We start from the raw sequence: 24,879 nt of genomic DNA on the forward strand, positions 1-24,879 counted from the left end.
TGGCCGATCGACGATTCGACACGTTTATTCAGGGTTCACAAAATATTGGACGCGATTTTGGTGTTGCAAAATATATTCGGTTTCCCTTTCATTGTTGTGGATAGAGAATCGTAAGTCTTGGCCGGGGCGATTTTGTTATTTATATTTTATCTTCTATCGGGTTTTTTTAATGACATAACATCAAATATAAGAACGTTATTTTTTTAAGATTAATATAGACTGGAAGTAAAATTATTTAATTCAATTATAGCTACAATTATCGCTCTCAATTCATCAATTTATATATAGTAATAAGACAATAATGATCCAATATAATTGTTGATTTTCTAATTTCCAAATACGATTTGTGAATTTTGCAGGTCGGATAAGGACGAGGATATACCGCCGATTCCTACGTCGGAACCGCCTGAATCTCCCACGGAGACACAACTGGGAAATCATCAGATCATCAAAGCTCGGCCGTTGACGCTGAAGAAAGTACCGATATCGGAGCAACCGAAGCTGAGATACGCCAAATCCAATGTTCACGTGTCGATAAATCGACGAATTGAGATGCCCCCGGCTTTCCTGTTCCCGGAGACAGAAATCCCGGCGGATCTCATGCAGACCGACCAACAGCAGCAGCAGCAGCAGCAACATCAGCAGCAAATCATCGATACTACGGACAGCTGCAAGAACATTATCGGCGACGATATCGGCGACGGCGAGAGGCTGGAGGAGGCGGACATCATCGACGCTTTGAATGTCATTAACATAGAGGACAAGCCGACGAAGATGAAGACCGATTCGGAATTGACTGGGGGCGAAATGGAGATAGACGGAGGCAAAATATCGGAGGTAATGAGGAGGAAAAAAGGAAATCTCAAGTCGTCGAGCACAGGAGGCGGAAGTGGCAAGGTCAATCTGTCTAGGCGGGTGTCGTTCGACCCGCTGGCGCTGCTACTCGACGCTAGTCTCGAGGGAGAACTCGAGCTCGTAAAGAAAACCGCGAAAGAGGTCGCCAATCCGAGCTCTGCCAATGACGAAGGCATTACCGCCCTGCACAACGCCATATGCGCCGGTCATCTCGAGATTGTCAAATTTCTCGTAGAATTCGGCTGCGATGTCAACGCGCAGGACAGCGATGGATGGTAAATTAAACATAGTAGATTGTTTTTGATAGATGCATCTGAAAAAGAATTTGCTAAACAAAAATGGAACAAACAAAATCTATTTTTTACTTTATTTAGAGTAGCTTCACTTAATTTTTCATAATATTTATATATATATAATTATAAAAATATATGTACAATATTGAAGAAAAATTTCAATGAAAGATGATCTTTGATAAACTCTTAAGAAAAATCTGATCACGATTTAGTCACAAAGAATTCGTTATTGAAATTATAAAAAGAAGGAAAATTTAGTAATATAAAAGCCTATTACATGTATTCGTTCTAATCAAATTATTAATTTATATACGAAATATCTCAAACCTAGGCATCTAAATCTAATATTTCTTCACGCAGGACGCCGTTACACTGCGCCGCCAGTTGCAACAATTTGTCTATGGTGAGATTCTTGGTCGAGCATGGTGCTTGCATTTTCGCAACCACTCTTTCAGATCACGAGACCGCCGCGGAAAAGTGCGAGGAGGACGAGGAAGGCTTCGACGGATGTTCGGAGTACTTGTACAGTCAGTATCGTTGGAGCGAAATTTAAAATCGATTATAATAACAAGGGATGCATTTGTGAAAAAGAATTCCATTCTACTTCTTTTGACATACAGGCGTCCAAGAAAAGTTGGGGATTATGAATAACGGCCAGGTATACGCGGTTTTCGATTACGAGGCGCAACACGCTGACGAACTCTCGTTGAAGAACGGCGACTCCGTAGTCGTGCTTCGAAAGGGGGATGATAACGAACGGGAATGGTGGTGGAGTAAACTCGGACATAAAGAAGGCTACGTACCTCGGAATTTATTGGGGGTAAGTGTTTTGTTAATTGATTATACTTTACATACGGATATCCAGAAAAAGAGATTGCTAAAATATTTTTTAAAAATCTTATGTAAGAAAAATTCTAATTTTTTACCAATTAACAAAAATATAAAATTTTAAATATTAAAAGTTAGATTTTATAAATTGAATAATGCAATTTAATAAATATGGAGAGAGCAGTTTTAACACAAGTTTAAAATGTATAAAAATATATTAGGGAAATTTATTATAATAATGCAAAATGTGCACAATAATGTTATAATTACAAATTATCACAAATGAATAATTATATATGTAATTACGTACGTAATGTACGTAATTACATTTGTTTTAATAATGTAATATTAATACAAATGCTGTATAGCGTTTTTTTTTGCGTATTTTAAATTATTTTAAAACTCTAACAATGTGTGAGACATAGGAATGTGCATTATGTTTCAGTTATATCCCAGAGTGCAGCCAGCGAAAGCGGTTGATTAAAATGCTCGCAGAATATCCGATGATTACCACAGTATTCGATTTGCAGCTTTATCTTGTTAATTGTTATATAACACGATACATAGGCACATTAGTAGCGTTATTTAATAGCATTGCCATCCGAGCGGACACGGATATCGCGAAGCGGGAATCTACCCAATTTTTTTTTTAACAGTGTAGTAATCTTTTAATTACAAGCGTATGTCATTTGTCTTATAGCTTATAAAATGAGATTGCGTCATCGTGGATTTTAATCGGCTGCGATTTGCCATAAATCCGCGAGCTGAACCATCGTACGGACACACGTCATCCGTAATTATTGACAATGCATAAAATAATGGCAATGCATTTCCTCTCTTTCTCTCGCGTTTTATATAGGACAGATGTTTTAATAACGGATTGCACAACTATTGGCCGGATGTCTATCCGATTTTATCGCATTTGTCACAATATAGATAACATATGCATTCTCAACTCAACTTTCTGTTCGAAAGTTAAGTTAAGAATTGAGAGACGTCCCATGTCTCTCACTTACACACTCGTAAACCATCAAATCATTTATATAACGATCTGTTTTTAACGTGAACTATTCGGATATTGTAATTTGCTTCGAAAAAAGAATTTTATTTTTTTATACAGGCTTTTCTGGGATTGGCAAAAGTGTGCGCATAGCTTTAATCCTGGTGAAATTTCGAGATGATTTTTGTTAACACGCGGACTTCCTGCCCTGTAGCGAGTTAAGTTTTAGATGTGCAAATAAATGAAATATTATTCGTTGTTTAATGTAAAATGTATTTTACTTTTGTTTTTGTAGTTGTACAAAATTTTAATTTAAGACATTAGTTTTTAAGGTGTTAAGTGTCCGAATTTGATAAACGTGTTACGAAAGAATAATTCGTTTCCTATCGAACGATTGTCTCGAAATTTCACAAATGCTGTCCATTTTTTACCGATTTTGGATCATCCTGTGATCTACGCGTGAGCATTGGCTTTACGAGTTTTATCGCTTTAATTTGCTTCACCTAAATGCTCAAGTTTAGATGAGGTCAGATTATGTCGTTTCATTATTTGCTCAGAATATTTTGATATGTATTGTCGGAGTCTCGCGGATTTCGCTCTTTCGATTTCTGATCTTTTTTTTTTCTTTTAAAGTTGTTCCTAAATGATGCGCAACGTAATCTTGCCGATACATACGATAAACGATACGAGATAGCGAACGACGATGTGCAATCATATGGAAAAAACGTAAATAAGGTACTAAAGAAATATCGATGATACGCCCAATCATACTACTTGATTCGATAATGCCTGAGATGTCATGTAATACTTAGATGGGCATGTACAAGATAACGATCGTCTCTCGATTGAACGGACCGCTGTCAGGAATTTTCTAAGCACCATGTGCTTGTAACTCTTGTAGTAGATGTGTACAGGTGTAACATATATGCGAATGCGAGCGGCTTAGAGGATTTCTGACTGTTTGTCAAATGACATATGTGCCTTTCGAAAGTAATAATGGATAGATTATAATAAGAAAATACGATATATTATGACGAATAAATTGTTTTTAATAAAAAAATTTTCGCATTAGTCCATTTCCTGTCCAAGCGAATTACAATAAATACGTTAATATACTATAAATACACAGTAACGACAATTACATTGGTCGTGTAAAAAAATATTCTCACAATATATAAAAATATTATTCGGCGATACAATGATTTCGGATACCTTAAATATATTAAGTTATGTTAAATAGAGAAAGATTGCTGTACAATACAAATATGTAAAAGTGCTCGGCTGCTTAACATAAAAACATGCCTTTGATTCTATGTACACTAGATTACAACAGTTTTGTTTCAGAGAACTTACTTTATATGAAAGAAATTTAGTTTATATAAAAGAAAGTTAAAAATATATGCAAAAATCCGCATAAGCACAATTTTACAACAAAGTTATGTGTGATGCCATTTTTATGCAAGTTTATCCGGACAAAATATAATTCCAAATAAGTTTATTTACACTTTAACAAATATAACAATTAACAAAACTATTCCCTTGAATGGAAATATTGACAACAATATTGATCTGTTTTCTATGGAGCATCTACTAATTCTTTAGCAGCAATCTCTCGCTTCTCTTTCTTTACTATATATTCTCAATAAATATGTTTCCATTAAAAAATATAATTTGTACGTATTTTCTGTACTTTCAAATTGTAATAATTATCGACAAGTTGAAAAAAAAAATTTTTCTATAAATTAATATAAATTATTTGTAGCTTAAAATAAAACTGGTTTAAAGAGAGTACCGAGACATGTATAATTTGTTTTGTATTAGCTAACGTCGAGAAGTGAATAATATATATCATATACTTCATATGTATATCATCCACGTGTCTGTATACGTAAGCGCAGTCGTTGAATGAACGAATATATATAATAAATATAAAACATATATATGTTTACGTCGATATATGCATATACAGGATAATTAAAACAAGATATTCAATGTTATATAAAAACAAAAAGAAAATTCCTTCCCATTTCTCATTTTTAAAATCACTGCAACTCCACTGGTTATTATTGATTCACTGGTTAATTACCTTATATATCGTCCTGTATACGAATACATGTCAATATTGTAGTTCAGCTATCACGCGCCTACGTAGAAAATATTTAAATAAAATTATCATGCATGTGATACCTTGTAGAAAGAAGGCCTAAATCTCATGCTTTTCTTCCTTCGCTATCTGTAGACAGATTTGAAAGTCTTCGCATTCTGCGGCTATAGCTTTGAGACTGAAAATAATTAATAATTAATACTAAAAAGAAACTAGCAATTCTGCATTAAGTCTGATATAAGACTCCCTCAATATCGTCTGTAATTTCGTAAGGAAAAAGAGAAAAGTTGAAAACCGCTATATACTTCACATACCTTTCAATGAAAATTTTTAAAGCTGATGTATCAAAATTCCCTCTTCTCATAGCTTCAGTACAAAACTGCGATAGACACTTAAAGCATTTCCGTGTAACATTGTGAGAACCCTGATTCTCCCATTCCGGTAATTCCCTGGTGATTTTCCATGCTTCTAGCGCGTAGCGCATTAGTGAAATCCAGTGCTGAGATTCTTGCAGTACTCTTCCTTGGTCGATCAGAGTTTTCTAAAAAAACAAATTGCATTAGCATTCAATAAGTTGAGCAATCAAGCAACAGTTCAATAATTAATTAATGTTTACAAAGGAAGGAGAATAAGAAAAAAAAATCTCATACAAATAAGTCTATACAGATTCCTGTCATCATGATAATGATATAATATTTGTGCGAACCTGGAACGCATCCAAATGTATGTAAGCTCGACTGTACGTGGAGTCGTCGGTCAAATTGGAAACGAATACGAGACTGGCGTAAATGTTTTGTCGCAGGACAATCAATTTCTCTAACAGCGGCTGAATATCCGCGGCCGGCATCTTCCTGGAGAGGACACTGCGGAGCTTCTCGTTCTCGCGCAACGCACCGTCGTCCTGCGCGTACACCAGATCCACAATCAGCTGTACGAGTTGCTCGTGACTGAGACCACGCAAACCATTCGCCAGGCTATCGTTGGACCGCTCCCTCGGCGCGGTCGCGACGTTTAACGACATCCGCGAGGGTAACGATGTCTTCTTGCTTTCCGGTGTGGTGAAATTGGATTGGCGAGTATCGATGAGGGAGAGCCTCTTTTTAGCGGCGTCCCTCAATACCGCATTCGACGTCGATGGACTTTTGACTGGCGTGCGGTCTCTGGAACTCAAACTGAGGACCAAGGGGAGATTATTAAACTTTCCTAGAGACGTCGCCGGCTCTTATAAACGTGCGTATGAATTAGCGGACGGATCGTACCTGAGCAAGCTGCGTCGCTTGTAGGTGTCGAGGTCGGGCGACCAAACTATAGACTTGCGCCGACCTCTCTTTTGTATGACAAGCTCGTCGGGGCTCTGCGGCGAACTCCAGTCGTCGGGCAGTCTGTTCAGCCAATTCTGCAGCGTGCTTACATCCATGTTGCGATACGTTGCTGAAAAATACATCCCATAAATTATCAAAATATCAAATGTATATCAAGCTGTCTGCAATAGGATAAACAAATATGTAAGAATAGCAAGATATGTAATTAAATTGTACGCAAGTTAAATAAGCAAGAGTAGGAGTATATCCAATGCGTATGTCCAATAAATTCTAGGTTAGAACAATTTTTATCTTAAGAGAAACGATCTTCTTAATTGGGCATCAGCTTCCACGAGGATCTATACAGCCTGTGTTCACACCCGGAACTCAAGTCAAGCCCATAGGTGTGTCAACGAGAGTTAAAAAGACAAAAATAAATGAGGTGCTTCCAAAACGCACAACGGTTTAATGTTCGAGCAATGCACGGGCAGAACGCCCGGCGGGTTTCGTCACCCTTTTCAAAAAAATGATGCAATACTTTGATCGGAACGGAACGAAAGACGTCCGTCCCGACCAAAACCGCCCAACGAGACTGTTTAAGAGAAACGATGATCGTAGGAGTTGTTATAAAAACCCAGGCATAGGAGGTTAGGTAGATTTTCGCAGCGTCACGTTCGCGCCTGTTGGGAAGATGCGTCGCGCACGGGAAAACGCGATCGCTGTCGCGCGAAATCGGCGAGAAGCTGCACGGCGCGACGTCGCTCGGGGGGCGCGGAACGCACCTGGTGTCGAATTGGCGGGAATCACCAGCGGGCCCTCGAGACGCGGCTGCCTCGCGCGCGGGGACGGGTCCAGGGTCTCTCGCAGCTGCCTCGCCATCGCGGCGGTGTTCATCGACTTCCTCGCGGCGTTGTCCCCCTTCCCCGACGTTGCCGCGGGCGATATTCGGAGAGTCTCAGTCACGAGAGCGCGACGAAACGCCTGTAAACGGGGTAGACCGTCGGCAAACCTGTCAACCGCTGTCAACCGGTGTTATTATTGTCGTTCACCCATGTTACGTCACAACACTCGGGCGCTCTGCGCGTGCGCGTACTCCGGTCTGCTTCGATCATAAAATTGGAAGATTGGGTGCTCCCGGGTGTCGTTTCTGAACGCAGCCCAGGACGAATCGCACGATCGCATTTGCATTGATTTGCATCAGAAAAATTCATCAATAGCAGAGATACTTGTATATAATGCTTGTAGATAATTATTTTGAAAATGTAAGAATTGTTCCTTTTTATTTATGATGTTATAAATTTTAATTATAAAGTAATATTTTATTGATACAAAGAAGTACATACTAGTGTCCTCTATTTTGATAAACGTTACATATCTGTGTTATAGTATACATTATTATAATAAGTATTTATAAAAAACATACTTGCTTCTCTCTGTCAATAGATTTAGGACAGAGACAGCTGTGTGTCGTTGCGTGTCATATGTTATGCTGCCGATTGGTCGAATTCTATATGTTGCATATGTTTCCACATGGCTCTCCTTGTAACTTGTGGCGACAAGCGCGTAAGGACTTAAAAAAGCAATTATTATAGGCATAATGACGAGTGTTGAATTGATAACGGGAAGATGTCTTTCTATGTGCCCGGAAAAAGAGCGACGGATGTAAGTTTTCACCATGTAGAAAGTTCGTAAATCGAAAGTTTAAGTTACAATGGATTTTGCATCGACATCACGTTTCCCACGATGTCAACATGAATATTGATTTATTTTCCGGTTTTTTTTTCACGTTTTTTCGCATTTAAAAATAAGACATCTGTTGTCAACATTCGTGTGCTTAATTATAAAAAAATTATTACCTGTCGTGTAGTTTTATATGTCACGAGATGCGATCAAGAATCTGATCATGTAACTTTTCACATTTTCATTTGTTTTCACTTAGGAGAGAGAGGGAAGGCTTGTTGCACAAATATGAGATTGACGAGAGGACGAAACACATGAAGAAACCCAAGGCCGATCCAGAGAAAACTATAAAATGCTTCAGTCGCTCCGCCGCTGGACAAGTTATGACAGATCCGAATTTGTTGCGTCCGCCACGTGTATTAATATCCACTGTCCGATACTTGTTCACCAAGTAATTTCGACTATCTCTTTAAGTATGATTCGTCCATAAAAAGTACACGGATTACTGCTGTCAGAAAGTACTTTTTTCACATACGCAATGTAGCATTGTTTATAAATCCATCGCATGATTTAACGTGTGTAATATACATCGTTTCAGGATAATCACGCGAACGGATTTAGATTGGGCGTCGATATACGACTTTGTATTCGATCGGCTGAGATCAGTACGACAGGATGCCGTGATACAAAGAGTCGATGTCACCACGAGTATTCTTCTTCTTGAACCAATTGTCCGATTTCACATATATGCCGCTCAGAGGTAAAAATTAATTGAAAAAAAGTTGGATAGTTTATTAAATATTAGGCTTTTTTTTCTAGGCTGTGCGAAAGAAACATTTCGGAATTTGATGCAAAAATAAATAGCAAACATCTGTTAGAATGTATCAAGCATCTACTTGTACTGTATGATCATCAAGCTGAAAATGCAAAAAGTAATACGGAAGTACATAAAGATCTCGAGAAACTGGCATTGAACAGTAGCCGTTCAGAGATGGAAGCCATATACATTCTTCTCCACATTGGAGATCATGAAGCTTTAGAAAGAGCTCTTAAGCTTTCGTCCGATTTGAAGTAAGTTACCAATATAGTAAAGAAAAAGTAAAAGGGGAGATTATTAATATTATACAAATTAAATAAATATTTAATATTAACTTTTCAGAAAATCACCGGCTATTCAGTTAGCTACAAAGATATCACTTGCATGGTATCTAAAAAATTATATCTGTGTTCATCATCTGATCGAGCAGTTACCTCCGGTACTAGCTTGTGCATTTTTCTGCAATCTGCAGAGCTTCAGAAGGTATTCTTATTTTTATTATTACGCAAAATATTCGATAATTACGAGAAGCTGTGATGAATAATTATTTAAGTATGAAATGGGTTTTTTATATTTCAGAAATGTTTTGCAAATCATGAGTTCTGGCTATAATAGCAAAGTGTTGACATTCCCGGGGCTGAAATTGCAGGAACTTTTATTCTACAAAGATATAAATAAAATCCAGGCGGATTGCAAGTTATTTGATTTAACGTTCACCAATGAAAATGTTTTATTTCAAAAATCACAGTTCAACGAACAAGTCTTGCTGGTTGGTACAAAATTCAAAAGTTAATTTAATTGTTTTATACTAAAAGGGAATACTTTTTCATTTTATCGTTTACTTTTTACATTGTAGGCCAATCCTGAGATGTATTACACTTCTACCACGTTACATAAATTTATGCCGAAAATTCTTTTGGAATGTACCTCTAATGATGAATGTTGAGTTAATTTTTACGTAATATAGAATTTTTATATACAATTGTGGATCTACTGGATCTAAGTTAACGATATTTAAACTTCAAGGATATCAGAGAAAGAGAGAGAGAGAGAGAGGTAGTAAATGTGTACCAGGACATTTTTTTTAATTGTAATGGAAATTTGTTATTCATTAAAGAATTATATTTAAAAAATTTATTTGATTGCGCAAGTTATTTTACACATATATTTTAGAAAAATGATTTTAACATATATGAATAATTTTTTTCTAACTAATACTATTCGATACATGTATCTCTGTGATTATATTCCATGCTATAAAATAATTAATGAGTCAACAGTAGTACCTATTTGAACCAAATGCGGGTGAAAGCGAAAAAAGAGTCGACACAACGTGGATACTCTTTTCATAATTTCCTTGTTGTTACATCAATTCTCTACATTCCATCGGCCGGATGAGATTTTTTTCGATAAACGAATTGTTAGCTTACGATGATCATCGAATACGCTAATAAAAAAAAGAAGAGTAATCTATAATGTGACTGTAGAAATGGTTTTTCCTGAACTGACAGAGTACGGGTTCAAATCTCGTTTCCACAGATTTGCAATCAGATGTGACCAGATGACTAAAGGCATCACGTCACAATACACAATATACATCCGTAAATTACATTTCATACAGATGATTAAAAAAAGTCTCAATTTTATTGAGAAAATATCTTATGCACTTCTAACACATGCATATATCGTGTGTACAATAATATTAATGTACACACGGTATATACAATAATATACTTATATTTACTGAGAATCACTAGACGAACTACTCGAAGAATCCGTGGACATAACTTCGACGTCTTCTGTTTCTTGTTTATGTGTATTCACAGCCACACTACCCTGTCCGCCGACCGACATATGAATCTCTCCCGACGGATGCCAGGCAAATTGATTTGATTGCGAAACGGGTGGTTCTGAAACGGTAGAAAATCCTCTTGTAACTCTGTTTATTCTTGTGGATTTGAATGTATGTATAGATATACAAGATATTTTACCTCCAGCAGGATGTCCTGCTCTATGTAGATCGGACGGTATTCCTGGATGAGACCCGAGCACCTGCCCATTTAAAGGTAGGTCACTCAATCGTCCCAGGTACCCTGATCTCATTTCCATGTCTGTGGGATACGGCCTTCTGGGATCTCCCTGCTGCCACGTTAACGGCGCGCAAATGGCATTAGTTGCGCTTATTCTGTGTGCGTACTTAATAAGCTCCTCCGAGGGTACCGGTCTCTTATTGGCACGTGCAATAGACTGCAATTTCTGTTTCGCTTGATAAATCGCCGTAGCCAGGATCTGCTCCGCTTCTTTCAACTGTCGCTGCAGCTGCTGAATATCCTGGTCCTGCCTCTCTACCTCGGCCTTCAGCGCCTCCATCTTCAGGTTGATCTTTGCTTGCTCGGCGGCCCGTTTCAGCGTCGCCTTTAACTCGTTATCTTTGGCGACCAGCAATTCAGTTAACTGAGCGTGCTCCATGCTCGAAAGTTTCGCAGGTTTCTGAGCGATTGTGTTTTCTATCATCTCCCTAAAAAAATATATATATTCAGCCTATTTACAAAGAAATTACAAGAAAAACAATAAATAAGGCAAAACAATGTGTGACAAAAAGGAACGAAAAACCAGAATAATCTGTTAACTGTACAAATTTCTCCTTTAAAATTCTTCTTCGAATATTTGTATTCTTACTCCAATTGTATTAAAATAATCGAAACTTCAATTTTTTCTTTTAATTAAAAAAAAATCTTAGAACATATACTACTGTAATACATGTTCTAAGGGAAAAATATTAATCTACAAAAATTAATGTGAGACACACATTTATTACTTATGGCAAATGTAACTCACTTCGCTATTAATTCAATATCGTCCACCAGCGATAACAGAACTTCTCTCGTACTCCTGCTCGATGCCATCGCGGTTGATCGTTCAACAAGCAGACTCTGCCGAATTATGTGTGAATTCGTTTAATTAGCAGTATGTAATTAACATAAAAGCGTTCACGTGTTGTACACAATTATCACATTTCTGTTTCAATCTGTTGACATCCAATAACGTTCATCATGTATACCGGACGTCTCAAATGACGCGAGATAGCACATCGCGATACATCCGACATGTTTTGACGCGACTCTACACGACTTTTCAAAACATACACACGATTTATACAGGTTGTTGCAGTATCTCGTCAAGAACGCAGGAAAGATGTTTATTTTTCGCAGCTGGACTTCTCGTATTTTACCTTTTTTTTTTCCAGTGTCTACACAATTGTATTAAATTATATTAAATTATGTTGATATTATATTAATATCAATTATTAATTTTACTTAATATTACACTTATTCCACTTCGAGTGCACAAAATAGCAACAAGAAAAACAAGAAATATATACAGACTGAAAATTAACAATTATAATTAGATGAATCAGATAATTTTAACGATTATAATTAGATAAATCAGACAATTTTAATTTTATCCCGTTTTGTTTCTAATTGATTTTAATCTGCAATTCGTATAGTTCATCTTCGATCTGCGTGGAATACGGACTTTGCTTCACCAATCAGATTCAGTTTTCAAAAAACCGTTCTCACTCGACGCGTAGATTTCCTCTCTAGGTGCGCACCTACCGCGTCTCCCGCCCAAACCTGGGGATTTTTCGCGGCCTGCCAGCCTGCGCCCTGCGTGTTGTACAAATGTCGCTCTGCCAACAGATAGATCGGTCGAATGTTTTCGTTTCGGGCGTTCAGCGTCAGTGAGTCTCGCATGCCAGAATTGCCAGGTCTCGTACGCGTTTTCTCGAGTAACATCAACGCGAATGATACGCACGCCTGACTTCTCGTCGCATCATGTACATCAAGCAGGTATTGCGCAACAAACTCGTAATCGCGTCGCGACCTAGCGCGGCACTTCCCGACGGAGGGATCTCTGTGATCCGTTTTTCCTCGCTCGCGAGTCGACCGCACTTTTCCCGCATCTCCCGCGTCTGTTCTCGCGAATGGATTACCATCGTGGCCCCGCGTAGAATCGCCCCCGTGAGCCATAAGCTACTTTCGAGGCCTCGGAGGCTAATATATTGCGCCCGAAGCGTTGTCGACACGTCACACGCATTGTTGTCATTGTTGTGATTCTTACGAATGGAATTGTGACAACAGTGAGTTCCGAAGCAGCGAGTACACGTTGCGCTTACATGCTCATATTGTGGTTTCGTGTGTTGATCACAGGTGATCATTCAAGGATTCAAGTCGTATCGCGAGCAGACGGTTGTCGAGCCTTTCGACCCAAGGCACAATGTAGTGGGTACGTAGCTGTGACGATCTTACGCGGCAATGTAATTGATACGTAATACGATTGTGTAATCTGACACTTTTCTTATAAGTTGGCAGAAACGGATCTGGCAAGAGTAACTTCTTTTACGCCATTCAATTTGTCCTGAGCGATGAGTTCTCTCATCTCAGGCCGGAGCAGAGGCAGGCGCTGCTCCACGAAGGGACGGGACCTCGTGTTATATCTGCCCACGTAGAAATCATATTTGATAATTCTGATGGGAGATTACCGGTAAAATCACCAGTTTATATCGCTGATTATTGACATTCTTTTTATTTACATATATTTTATATATATAAGTGATATTAAATATACAAATTATTTAATATTATTTTAGAATTTTATCTATATATTATTTCCTAATAAATAATACCTATAATTTTATTATTTATTTCATAGATCGATAAAGATGAAGTTTATTTAAGAAGAGTAATCGGCTCTAAGAAGGACCAATATTTTCTCAACAAAAAGATTGTGACAAGGAACGACGTGATGAATTTGTTGGAGTCAGCAGGATTTTCTAGGTCCAATCCATATTACATTGTGAAGCAAGGAAAGGTTTGTTAATGTAGCATATTAATGTTTATCTTATATTTATGTTTATCTATAGCATAACGTAATTATTTTGTAGATAAACCAAATGGCAACAGCACCAGATTCGCATAGATTAAAGTTATTGAGAGAGGTAGCGGGTACTAGAGTATATGATGACAGGAGAGAAGAGTCAAAGTCCATTTTGAAAGAAACAGAAGGGAAGCTGGAGAAAATCGAGGATTTTCTGCGAACAATAGGTAATTAAAGATGAAAATTAAAATAATATTCAAACCAAATGTGCAAATAATTATTTTATTATAGAGGAGCGTTTGAAAACACTCGAGGAGGAGAAGGAGGAACTGAAAGAATATCAACGTTGGGACAAACAGCGTCGTTGTTTAGAATATACGATCCACGAGCGCGAACTCAAAGAAAATAAAAGGAAATTGGAAGACCTCGAGGAGTCTAGGGCGAATAGCGGAGCCGAGCAGGCGAGATTGGGCGCGGAAGCAAAAACCGCTCAAGAGATGGTACGTGCAGCTACGAAGAGGCTAAAGGAAGCGAAGAAAGAAGTGCAGACTGCCAAGGAGGAAAGGGACACTCTTAGGTGACATACATATACCAAAGATTGTATATAAAACAGATGAAAAACAGCAGAGGAAAAAATGCAATAAAATATTTGTAATGCAGTGCGGAGCAGCAGCAGTTACTAAAGGAGAAGAATAAGTTAACTTTTACCATTAACGACTTGCTCGAGGAGGTCAAAGGCGATAACGACAGCAAGAAACGTGCTCAGCAAGAGTTGGAAAAGTTGAAGGCTAATATCTCTGTTCGGGAAGAAGAGTTGAAGTCACTTAAACCAGAGGTGTGAAAATATTCCATGATATTTAATATGTTTGATTTAATACATATAACTAAAGATGTATATTAAAATCGGAAACGTTTTTCTTTACAGTATGAAAGAATGAAACGTGTTGAGGAGGAGTGTACGCGAGAGTTGCAATTAAAAGAGCAGAAACGTAAGGAATTGTATGCTAAACAAGGTCGTGGCAGTCAATTTACCACCAAGGTAAAAGTGAAAAAAAAATCATAATCTTAATCATAATAATTTAAATTACATTTTGGTTTCTAGACTTTAATCCCAATAAGATATTTTAAAGAGATTTATTTATTGCAGGATGAAAGGGACAAGTGGATACAAAATGAACTTAAACAGCTTACGAAGCAGATAAAGGATAAAGAAGATCATCAGAAGAAGATCAGCGAGGATTTGAAGCGTGATGCGGAGAAACAGGTTGCCTTGGAGAAGAAAATCGGAGACCACACGCGCGAGATGGAACGGCAACGTGCGTCGATAGACGACCATAACAAGCAATATTACGAGCTCACGAAATCGAAGGATCAGTGTCAAGCAACTCGAAAAGAACAGTATGTTTAATTTGTTAAAATTAGCAAACGTTACCTTGGAAATCTTAGACTTTTACAAGCTGAGTGTGTCAAATTGCAGATATCGGCAGGAGAGTGTAATGCAATTAAATCTGTCTGGTCTAAAGGAAGATTTAGCGAAAGCGGATCAAAGTCTAAGATCCATGGCTGGCAAACCTATTTTAAATGGCAGAGACAGCGTGCGTAAAGTGCTAGACACTTTCCGGTAAGATTTAGTTTTTTTATCAAGAGACACGGTAGTGTCTCACGCCAAGTATGCGTAATAAAAATACATGATCTTTTAAAGACTTTTAAAGGCAATTTTTAAATGCTTCTATTTAAAATCTATGATGATATGTGTGTAATATATACTTAATATCTGCGATTCTATAGTGGACGAAAAGATATGGCTAACGAAGTTGGCAACTACTATGGGCCTGTAATTGAAAATTTCAACTGTGACAAGAGCGTCTATATGGCTGTTGAAGTGACTGCTGGAAATCGATTGTTCCATCACATTGTGGAGACCGATAAGTTTGGCACGAAAATTTTAAAAGAGATGAACAATCAACGGCTGCCTGGAGAAGTAACTTTCATGCCGCTAAATAGACTTCACGTAAAGGATATCGATTATCCGCAGACCTCTGATGCTATACCCATGATATCCAAGTTGAATTACGATCCCAAATTTGACAAGGCGTTAAGGTAAAAGCACATCAAATTAATTAAACAAAATTTGTTTTTTTCTCTTGTCATATTTCTTTGTGAAACAAACTTTGCATTATCATCTTTTTGTTAAATATAGATATATATTTGGAAAGACTTTGATCTGTCGTAATTTGGAGGCTGCAACGACTCTGGCGCGAGATTCCGGCTTAGATTGCGTTACGTTAGAAGGAGACCAGGTTTCATCCAAGGGCTCTTTAACTGGCGGCTATTTCAATACACTCAGGTCACGGCTTGAGATACAGAAAACAAGATCGGAATTAATGTCGCAGATCTCTACTCTCGAGACCCAATTGACGACGCTTAAGGAGGAAATCAGAAAGGCGGATCAAAATATTAGTTCTTACGTTAGCGAAATGCAGAGGACTGAGACCAGAAATAGTAAAGCTAAGTAAGTAATTAGATCTTTAATTTATAAATATTGATATGAATCACAAATTATATATTTTGAATTTAGTGTTTGAATATTTATATTTAATTATTGAAATAAATATTGAAATTTCGCTGTTTTATTTTTATTATGGAAATTAATTAGCAATTTATTATTTACTTGACAGAGATATATATGACAAAATGAAAGCAGAGATACGTCATATGAAGGAAGAGTTGAGTGCTATAGAAAGGTACCGGACACCGAAAGAGAGGAGTCTTGCACAATGCACATCAAGTTTGGAAGCTATGCGCGCTACTAAGGACGGCCTGGAGAGTGAATTACATCAAGAACTTATGGCGCAATTATCCGTTGCGGATCAGCATCAGGTGCGCACAAACAGAATTTTAAATTCCTTTTTTCCACCTTGGATTAAATATTAGAACTCTATTCATTTCGGTTTTTGTAGGTCGATACTTTGAACGACGATATAAGACGCTTAACGAAGGAAAACAAAGAAGCTTTCGCGAAACGAATGCAGTTAGAAGCGGAGAAGAATAAGTTAGAGAACTTGTTGACAAACAACTTAGTGAGAAGAAAGGATGAGCTGGTTCAAGCTTTACAAGAGATATCGGTCGAAGATCGACAGCGGCAGCTCGACTCGTCAAAGATGCAGTTGGCGGATATTGAAAAGAGATTAGTGAAAGTAAACGAGGACTTTAAATCGCAAAATGAAAAAGTGACCAACGCCATGAAGAAAGTAAGGATTTGGAAAACACAGTCACCACTTCGTACATATTTAAATGATGTAATCCTTAATTTTCAATTTGTCGTATATTTAGCAAAAATCGGAGTCCTCTGAAGTTGAGAAGTGGAAATTGAAAGAAAAAGAAGCGCAAGAGAAAATTGAAGCGGACGCGAAAGACTTGGAAAAATTAGCGAGCAAGTTAAACATCCTGCAGCAGAAAATAGTGGAGTGTACACAGAAAATTACCGAACTTGGCGCGTTGCCTAGTCACGAAGCTTATTCCAAGTTTAGTACAATGTCCACGAAACAGCTTTTTAAGGAAATGGAAAAGGCGAATAATCATTTGAAAAAATACAGGTGCGTACTTTTTCTATTTAAACATAGTGAATTGGTTACAAGCGACAATTATTAAAGATCATTGACTACTGTTACTATATTTATAAATTGTGTTTGACATGTTTTTTTTAATGTTTATTTTCTAGCCATGTGAATAAAAAGGCTTTGGATCAGTTCATGTCCTTCAGCGACCAGAAAGAAAGATTAGTGAAACGGAAAGAGGAGTTGGACCGAGGCGACGAGAAGATAAAAGAACTCATGTCAGTACTCGAACAACGCAAATGCGAAGCGATACAATTTACTTTTAAACAAGTATGTCTTTTCATGTATATCGTTTAAACATTTAAAGCAGTGGAGGATTATATTGATATATTTAATCTGTCATGATAATATATTCTAAACACATTTTCATGTGACAATCTTTTTTTTTTAAGGTAAGCAAGTATTTCAGTGAAGTATTCAAAAAGCTTGTACCTTCGGGGCATGCACAATTAGTCATGAGGACTGCGGACGGCGATGAAGGGGATGACGGAACAGCGGAGCCGTCAGATTCTGATAGATTTATCGGCGTTGGTAAGGAAATAGATTTTTATATAATTGAAATGTACAATATAATAAGAACAATTTATTTTTTGAGAATTTGATTAACTTTATTCTTCGAATTAGCTATATTTCATATTTATATGATATATATTCTACTTGTGGATTTCAAAAACATATATCGTTTCTAGGCATAAAGGTATCATTCACGGGACACAGAGGCGAAATGCGAGAGATGAACCAATTATCCGGTGGACAAAAGTCACTCGTGGCATTGGCCCTGATATTCGCGATACAAAAGTGCGATCCAGCACCGTTTTATCTATTCGACGAAATCGATCAGGCGCTAGATGCACAACACAGGAAGGCAGTGGCGGACATGATCCATGAGCTTAGTTCTGACGCCCAGTTCATCACCACGACGTTCAGGTAACGTAATGCAATCAGTGGGTCTTTTTTACAAGATTTCGAGATTGATTAATGCAATTGTTAATGGAACGACAGATAAAATAAAATAATAATATAATAAAATAAAGATGCGTTTGTTTCGCAGACCGGAATTACTGCACCATGCGAATAAATTCTATGGAGTGAAGTTCAGGAATAAAGTTTCGCATGTCGAATGCGTGACGCGGGAAGAAGCGGCCGATTTCGTTGAGGACGACACAACGCACGGTTGAAACAAGAATTGTTTATTTATAAAGTCTACAATCAAGAAAATTTGTATTTTTTTTTTTTCGTGTATCCAGGAGATAACCCACGCATACAAATGGATCAACTTTACTACAATCTCCAACCAGATTTTCATGTTGACAGCTTTTTTTGAAACATTTTATGTACAAAGTAATCTCACGCAAAAGAAAAGAAAAAAAATTAATTTTTTTAATTCAATGTACATCTGAATTTTTTGCTAGATCATTATAGCATGGAACATGAGTCATGTCACGAATTTGAGCAAAGGAAAAAACACATGATCTTTGATAATTTAATATTTTATTTGTGTGCAACAGATTACATGTTATGAAACATGACAAAATATGATAATTGAAATTTGGTATATATATGAACTGTTTTTTTATATTATAAACTTTATAGGAAAATAAATGAGGACTATGATAAGAAACGCAGTAATGTTCAGTTCATGAAAACTTAGAATGATCGTTATCCATTATAATTTAAGTTGATACAAGAGCGGTGTTAATAAGGACAATAAATATTCCCAAGTAGAAAATTCGGTTTAAAAAGATGTTTATTCGAAGCATTCCTCTTATTGGTTGTCGCCTTAGCCTGACTTCGCATTCATTATACTTATGACTAATTTTAGTACTAAAGCGTTAATTAAATCAACGGTAAAAGAAATGTTAGTGTGTGCATCATATACAGAAATAATTTCATGAAAACCTTTACTATTTTAAAAAGATTGATGGATTCTAGGTTTTCTTTTCGATGATTTTTATCCCTAAAACATAATTAACACTATCAACTTCCAAAATGATATTCACGATTCAGCCATCAGAGTAAGTTTCCTTTTTTTTTAAATGTAAATATTAAGAGTTCACAGCTTCACAATTATACTTCATTTTTGCACGAAGAGTTTCTCACTATATGTATATATACGTGTATTGGTATACACATGATCACCGTAACAAGTCTTGTAATGCAAAAGTCATCGATGACACTAAAGGCCACTGCGTTTGCATGGAGGAATCATGTGTACAATGTAACGTTTTATTCCAAATGGCTTTTTGAACACAGATTTTTAAGAGCAATATGACGATAAGTATCCCACATGGCTTAATGTATCTGCGATACACGAATGCGAATTTCCTTAATATTAAAGGAGTCTGTGACAGCAGAGCAATATGACGATAAGTATCCCATATGGCTAATGTATCTGCAATACACGAATGCGAATTTCCTTAATGTTAAAGGAACTTGTGATAGCAGTGTTATTCGTCTTTTATTACAAGTTATGTTATATGCGGTTCCTTACGTCTCTTCAATGGATAGCGATGAGACCAGATTCCAGAAGTTTTTGCAATTTTGCAGCTATGTCAGGATTCTTTAAATGGCTGTGAAAAGACAAAGAAAAGATTTAACATCCGTATCGTTAAATAGGGGAGCAAATTATTTTTAAAAGGCATATCATAAGATTTTCAAGGAACATTCGGTCGTGTACAAATAGAAAATAAAATAGTAAAGTTGTTGGGATGATGAGAGGCTCCGTGTAAAAACGGTAAACTTGCATTCAGCGAGTCTCGGGTTTGATCCTGATCTCTTCATTTCATATAATTCCAGTTTATAAGAGACTTGATTGGGGAATTAAAAATTTGAATAAAAGAATGTAAGGTATGAATTGTAATCCATTTCGGGAACAATAAATTGATATTGTAACATTTCTCTTGGAATAATAGCAAAAATATTCTACTGACAAAATCCTCTTAAAAATGAGCAATAAGAGCATTTATATATACGTCAATGCATGCAAATGTATATATTACTTACTCTTGTAAAGCTCTTGGATCGCTCTGCATTTGTTCCAAGATCAATCTCATGGCTGGATCTCGCAATATACTCTGGATATCCGGATCCGCCATCGCTCGCTTTCTAACTTCCTCCGGGTTAGAGGTGGCGGACATGGCGCAGGAGCGATAGCCCTCCAACGCCTCGCTGTTCTGCGGATCGAGTTCCAGCGCCTTCTGATACGCCGTCAGGGCCTTACCCGGCTGCTGCATGGCCTGCAGGATCTTTCCTTTCCTAATCCAGCCCTTGATGAACTTCGGATCCAGCTCGACAACCTTCTCGCAATCCTTCAAGCCGAGGTCGAACGCCGCGAGTTTGGTGTAACAGGCCGCTCTGTTACTGTAGTACTTTGGGTCGTCCGGATTTCTCAGGATCGCCTCGGAGTAGTGCTTTATAGCCGCGGGGTAATCGCCGTCTTTGTACCTTTGATTGCCGAGTTCCTTCTCCTCTTCCGCCTTGACCGGGTCGATGTACGCTTTTCTCTCCTCCTCCCTGATTATTTTGTCTATATCCGAGAGTAAGGTCTTGATCTCCGGCGTTCTGTGCTCGGACATGGACTTTTCGTAGTACACCTTCGCCTGCTTCCAGTTCTCCATCTTTTTGTAAGCGTGACCAATTCTCGTGAACGCTTTCGCTATCAATTTGAAATCCGCTCTATTTTCCCTACCGGTCTCGATGGCCCTCTCGCACTGGGCGATACACCTGTCGTACTCCTTCTGCTCGAAGTACACCGCCGCTATGTTCAACAGATAAACGATCTCCGTCGAGTCCAATTCCACGGCTTTGTTGTAATGCTGCAGCGCTTCCTCGAAGCACCTCTTCTTGTACGCGTCGTTGCCGAGCTTCTTCTCCTCCAAGGCTTTCCTCTTCTCGGGCGTGAGATTGTCCTCCTCCTCCTTCTTCTGGGGCTTCGGTTGCGGTTTCGGTTTCGGCGGCTGCGGCGGATGCATCGGCTCGGTCTCCATCGCTTCCTCCATCTCGGCGCTCATCCCCAACAGCACGCTGAGGGTGGTGAGCACCCTGGTGTCTTGGAGCTTGGTGCCGAGGCTCTGCGGATTGGTTCGCAATTCCTGCAGCAGCTTCATGTACTCCGGATCGCCCAGGTATCCCTTCGTTCTGGGATCGTTCGCCAGCTTGACGAACATGTCCGGCGAATTGAACGGATTGGTCGCGGCGGCTGTCTTCTGAGCCCTCACCTCGGCCAGACTGCTCCTGAGCTGCGCATTGTTTGGATCCAACTGCAGGCCCTTCTCGTAGGCCCGTATAGACTCGTCGTACCTGCCCAGGTAGGCGAGGGCGCTGCCCTTGCGCGAGTAACCCTTCCCCCAGTCCGCCTTCAGACTGACGGTCTTCTCGGCATCCTCCAGCGCTTGCTGATACTTCTCGGACTTGGCGTACGCCGCCGAGCGGTTACTGTAGAGAACGTGATTATTGCCGTCCAGAGCGATCGCGTCCGTGTAGCATCTGATGGCCTCATCGTAATCGCCCGTTTGTAAAGCAGCGTTTCCTTTCTCCTTCAGCAAAGCTACCTGCGAAGCGACACGTAATCGAGAATGTAATACTCGGTCGTGCACGTATCTAGCGGATATTGAGAGGGTCAACGGAGAATCTTTCGGAGTAATTCTCCGGTTGGTAAGTCAAAACGATCAATCCTAATAATTGCATTAGACGTATTAGTTCGTTATATTTTCGCTATTTATTCTTAATCCAGTCTCATCGTGGCCTTGCTCGAGCTTTTGCCGCGATTCGACGGGACAGACCCGCGGTGGTCGCGTACTCGGGGAGGAGATTCGCCCGGGGAAAGAGGGAAATCGTCGACCTCGTGCAACGTGACGAAGCATTCCTGCGGCAGGAAACGGCGGGCGCGCTTCGCCGTCGCGATCGCGCGCGTAAGTCCACGGGGCCTACCAACGTGGCCCCGCGCGACGCTTACCTGATCACCCATCACGCACGCCGGAAATGTTGCGAGCCTCTACCTCGTCGCCGACAATCGCCGTCGTCCCGTTCGTACGTGCGATAGAGGCACTTTCGACGATGACTCGCGCGAATTCTCGTGAATGCTGCTCCCTCGTGCCGCACGCGTGTATGCCGTACCGGCGCAGATTTCAGAAAGCTCCAGAAACATCCAGAAACGGACGAGCAGCGACCCCACGCTACACTCGCTGCTTAGCGAACGCGTGGTGTATACGTGGTATATATATATGTATATGTATGCATACACGAGGTGTTCGCAAAGTCACGCTGCTTTACCGCTGAACGGATCGTTTCTTTTTTTGGTGGAAATAAATTTTATAATTTTTATAACATTAATATTTGTGACGTAGATTTGATGAAGTGTGCAAACTATTTTATCATATTTATTATATTATTTTCTTCTCACATATATAATTCTTTAATTACTTCCGTTTCCGTGATGAATTTAGAAAAACGCGCATCATTGCCGCGCGATTTGCTGCGTCGTTAAGAGACGTCGAGTCGTAGTTTGAAAATATTATAAAAGAGGAATTTTCTCAATAAAAAATTTCATCGATCCTAAATTAATTATAATTGGATTATCAGATTTAAACTAACAGAACTGAAATTTTGATGGAGCACGCATGAAAAGCAATCATTTCTTGTTTTCAGATTTAATTCTCTGGCACAAAAATTGTATAATATTTGTACGTTTTATTAATGCAATTTACAATAGTAGATAATTGACTTTTTTAAATCTAAGCGTATCTAATGATTTAAATTTATAACACTCTGTTTATATAGCACGTTTTGTGAATAATGTTATACAACGTTCTGGCGGAAATGACGGTTGAATAATATTTGCATGTATTTTTAATGCAATTCGCAGACCACGCTTTGGACGATGCTATTTCATGTCGGAATTCAGAAATATTTATAATCTTTTGACTTTTCATGATTTTCTACGCTATAAAATATACATATATATATAATATATAAATATTTAAAGTTTCAAAATACGCGAATAAAATATTTATAGCAAATTAAACTCTACCATGCATGTACGTCATTCATATGTATATAAAATGCATAGAATTAATTTCATTAAAAAATTGCCATGTCATTCGTATATGAATGATATTTAATTAATTTTATACAAAATTGCCAAGAATAAGTCAAATCCGCGACGTTTAATTCTATTATAATTTATTTATTTTTTGCCATAGAACATTATTTTAGATTAATTTAGATTACTTTATAATATAGAGTAACTGTTCCTATTAATGTGCCCTGTACCTATTAGTGTACTTTTATATTTAAGTCAAAACTAAAAATAAACTGGTACAAATAAATAGACAAAGTATTTTTTTTATAAAGTTAATACTTTAACTTAATAAAAAGATTCTTTGTCTATTTATTTGTACTAGTTTATTTTTACGACTTATTTAAATATAAAAGTACACTAATAGGTACAGGGCACACTAATAGGGACAGTTACCCTATTTTTAAATTGGAAAATTAAGTTCTTTTTTGTCAATCAAATTATAAAGATTTTATTCAGGGAACAAAGATATTTATATTTTTTATACCGTTTATCTTTTCTTTTTTTTCACGTCTGATTATTTTATTTTAAATGCAAAAATTAGTACTTGTATATTATATTTCTCTTATTGAAGATAAAATACGTCAGCTTATTTCTTAAATATAGTATTTTCATTATTGAAGCGAAAGAATTTATAGAAAATCCGTTAGCAATTTTAATAATCGAGTCTCGATCTAAAACGCGCGAAAGAATATCAGGTATTAAATGTACATGTGTAGGTCTGATAAGATACAACAAAGTGATTAAGAAGTAGCAAAATTTAAAAAACAAATATATTTCTTGTCGCAGCAATAATAATACGAATGATAATTTGCTATCCTTAAAAAATTCATCGATCTAGGATGATTTATAGGACCTGAACTAAATTCCAATTAATTCACGATTACTTAAAAAAAAAAAAGATTAAATCAATGTATAGATAACGAATTGTGTAATTAGAAATTATGCTATAACTCTGTCAATCGCGAATTAAGATTCGGATTAAGACTTCTACTATAAACTTCGATTATTTTTTTTAGCACTTAATGTTCAGTGTTTACTTCTACATATTCACTTTAATCTCTAAAATTAAATTATAAGTATGATTTTTTATTATCTTTTAGTTTTAAGAGTTAAAAAAATAGAAAGTACATTAAATTCAAATTAAAATTAATCGTACAGATTTAATAAAAATGCATGGACATGAATCAATCAGTATAGATATACGATCTTATGGCAAAATTTTTGTCGAAATTTACTCTCTCTAATCTAATATTTTAATTTTATCCAAATGAAAACTGCAATCTTTTTTTAAGAGTGGAGAGATTACTATACTACTTTTGAAGAGTGGTAAGATTACTATACGTGTACGCCGTAAATAATAACGTAAATCATTACTGGAGAAATGATTGAGCTATTTATAAGTTGAAAAACATTAAGTGTTAAGTTGT

General features: G+C 37.6%; 6 protein-coding genes across 10 annotated transcripts in view; 3 read left to right on the forward strand and 3 right to left on the reverse strand.

Annotated features, from left to right (window-relative positions):
* The window catches only part of LOC105453551 (probable serine/threonine-protein kinase yakA), a 31,966-nt gene extending 27,930 nt beyond the window's left edge, over positions 1–4,036 (forward strand). Inside the window, exons 8-11 of the mRNA XM_011695606.1 lie at positions 360–1,130; positions 1,509–1,675; positions 1,769–1,968; positions 2,422–4,036. Coding sequence (XP_011693908.1) covers positions 360–1,130; positions 1,509–1,675; positions 1,769–1,968; positions 2,422–2,460 — 1,177 coding nt within the window. The 3' untranslated portion in view covers positions 2,461–4,036. The remainder of the gene's footprint in view (positions 1–359; positions 1,131–1,508; positions 1,676–1,768; positions 1,969–2,421) is intronic.
* Positions 4,005–7,407, reverse strand: LOC105453549. Of its 3 annotated transcripts, none has more exons than XM_011695603.1 (5): positions 7,164–7,407; positions 6,340–6,511; positions 5,787–6,252; positions 5,395–5,621; positions 4,005–5,258 (listed from the first exon to the last, which is right to left on the reverse strand). In XM_011695603.1, exons 1-5 carry the CDS (start codon positions 7,273–7,275, stop codon positions 5,180–5,182), a joined length of 1,056 nt encoding a protein of 351 aa, XP_011693905.1. In that variant the 5' UTR covers positions 7,276–7,407; the 3' UTR covers positions 4,005–5,179. The 3 variants fall into 3 exon arrangements, with proteins under 3 accessions (XP_011693905.1, XP_011693907.1, XP_011693906.1); XM_011695605.1 differs by lacking the exon at positions 7,164–7,407 and adding an exon at positions 6,841–7,062; XM_011695604.1 differs by lacking the exon at positions 7,164–7,407 and adding an exon at positions 6,619–7,062.
* Positions 7,408–7,536: 129 nt separating this feature from the next.
* Positions 7,537–9,931, forward strand: LOC105453548 (SAC3 domain-containing protein 1). Its single transcript, XM_011695602.1, has 8 exons — positions 7,537–7,643; positions 7,825–8,043; positions 8,321–8,512; positions 8,660–8,821; positions 8,881–9,132; positions 9,221–9,361; positions 9,458–9,647; positions 9,735–9,931. The coding sequence occupies exons 2-8, from the start codon at positions 7,979–7,981 to the stop codon at positions 9,822–9,824; spliced, it is 1,092 nt and encodes a 363-aa protein (XP_011693904.1). The 5' UTR covers positions 7,537–7,643; positions 7,825–7,978; the 3' UTR covers positions 9,825–9,931.
* A 98-nt stretch (positions 9,932–10,029) lies between these two features.
* On the reverse strand, positions 10,030–12,025 carry LOC105453553 (mediator of RNA polymerase II transcription subunit 4). Of its 2 annotated transcripts, XM_011695607.1 has the most exons (4): positions 11,717–12,025; positions 10,870–11,396; positions 10,623–10,788; positions 10,030–10,325 (listed from the first exon to the last, which is right to left on the reverse strand). In XM_011695607.1, exons 1-4 carry the CDS (start codon positions 11,782–11,784, stop codon positions 10,247–10,249), a joined length of 840 nt encoding a protein of 279 aa, XP_011693909.1. In that variant the 5' UTR covers positions 11,785–12,025; the 3' UTR covers positions 10,030–10,246. The 2 variants fall into 2 exon arrangements, with proteins under 2 accessions (XP_011693909.1, XP_011693911.1); XM_011695609.1 differs by having other exon boundaries at positions 10,030–10,788; positions 11,717–12,024.
* A 507-nt stretch (positions 12,026–12,532) lies between these two features.
* On the forward strand, positions 12,533–18,994 carry LOC105453554 (structural maintenance of chromosomes protein 3). The gene is made up of 19 exons (XM_011695610.1): positions 12,533–12,729; positions 13,090–13,165; positions 13,245–13,423; positions 13,592–13,750; positions 13,824–13,983; positions 14,048–14,333; positions 14,417–14,591; positions 14,682–14,795; positions 14,904–15,154; positions 15,234–15,377; positions 15,545–15,856; positions 15,957–16,268; positions 16,435–16,636; positions 16,717–17,007; positions 17,090–17,352; positions 17,478–17,643; positions 17,766–17,904; positions 18,063–18,300; positions 18,425–18,994. The coding sequence occupies exons 1-19, from the start codon at positions 12,715–12,717 to the stop codon at positions 18,549–18,551; spliced, it is 3,609 nt and encodes a 1,202-aa protein (XP_011693912.1). The 5' UTR covers positions 12,533–12,714; the 3' UTR covers positions 18,552–18,994.
* A 108-nt stretch (positions 18,995–19,102) lies between these two features.
* On the reverse strand, positions 19,103–22,581 carry LOC105453555 (stress-induced-phosphoprotein 1). Of its 2 annotated transcripts, XM_011695612.1 has the most exons (4): positions 22,328–22,581; positions 20,377–21,923; positions 19,865–19,943; positions 19,103–19,765 (listed from the first exon to the last, which is right to left on the reverse strand). In XM_011695612.1, the coding sequence occupies exons 1-3, from the start codon at positions 22,337–22,339 to the stop codon at positions 19,871–19,873; spliced, it is 1,632 nt and encodes a 543-aa protein (XP_011693914.1). In that variant the 5' UTR covers positions 22,340–22,581; the 3' UTR covers positions 19,103–19,765; positions 19,865–19,870. The 2 variants fall into 2 exon arrangements, with proteins under 2 accessions (XP_011693914.1, XP_011693913.1); XM_011695611.1 differs by having other exon boundaries at positions 19,103–19,943; positions 22,328–22,580.
* Between the last annotated feature and the right edge of the window lie 2,298 nt (positions 22,582–24,879).

The sequence above is a fragment of the Wasmannia auropunctata genome, unplaced genomic scaffold (genome assembly GCF_000956235.1).
Source record: "Wasmannia auropunctata unplaced genomic scaffold, wasmannia.A_1.0 LD335998.1, whole genome shotgun sequence".
Classification (NCBI taxonomy): Eukaryota; Metazoa; Arthropoda; class Insecta; order Hymenoptera; family Formicidae; genus Wasmannia; species Wasmannia auropunctata.

Coding starts and splice junctions, on each gene's coding strand:
- LOC105453553 (XM_011695607.1), bottom strand. CDS start 11,784: ATGGCATCGAGCAGGAGTACGAGAGAAGTTCTGTTATCGCTGGTGGAC. Junction 11,397..11,716: donor GATATTGAATTAATAGCGAA/GTGAGTTACATT, acceptor ATATTTTTTTAG/GGAGATGATAGAAAACACAA. Junction 10,326..10,622: donor AGTTCGTCTAGTGATTCTCA/GTAAATATAAGT, acceptor TTTTTTTATTAG/CGTATTCGATGATCATCGTA.
- LOC105453555 (XM_011695612.1), bottom strand. Junction 19,944..20,376: donor GATCCAAGAGCTTTACAAGA/GTAAGTAATATA, acceptor GTCTTTTCACAG/CCATTTAAAGAATCCTGACA.
- LOC105453548 (XM_011695602.1), top strand. CDS start 7,979: ATGACGAGTGTTGAATTGATAACGGGAAGATGTCTTTCTATGTGCCCG. Junction 8,513..8,659: donor GTCCGATACTTGTTCACCAA/GTAATTTCGACT, acceptor ACATCGTTTCAG/GATAATCACGCGAACGGATT. Junction 9,362..9,457: donor AATCTGCAGAGCTTCAGAAG/GTATTCTTATTT, acceptor TTTATATTTCAG/AAATGTTTTGCAAATCATGA.
- LOC105453554 (XM_011695610.1), top strand. Junction 13,166..13,244: donor CCCAAGGCACAATGTAGTGG/GTACGTAGCTGT, acceptor TTTTCTTATAAG/TTGGCAGAAACGGATCTGGC. Junction 17,353..17,477: donor AATCATTTGAAAAAATACAG/GTGCGTACTTTT, acceptor TTTATTTTCTAG/CCATGTGAATAAAAAGGCTT.
- LOC105453549 (XM_011695603.1), bottom strand. CDS start 7,275: ATGAACACCGCCGCGATGGCGAGGCAGCTGCGAGAGACCCTGGACCCG. Junction 6,512..7,163: donor TCCCGCCAATTCGACACCAG/GTGCGTTCCGCG, acceptor TGTATTTTTCAG/CAACGTATCGCAACATGGAT. Junction 5,259..5,394: donor TTAAAAATTTTCATTGAAAG/GTATGTGAAGTA, acceptor AATTATTTTCAG/TCTCAAAGCTATAGCCGCAG.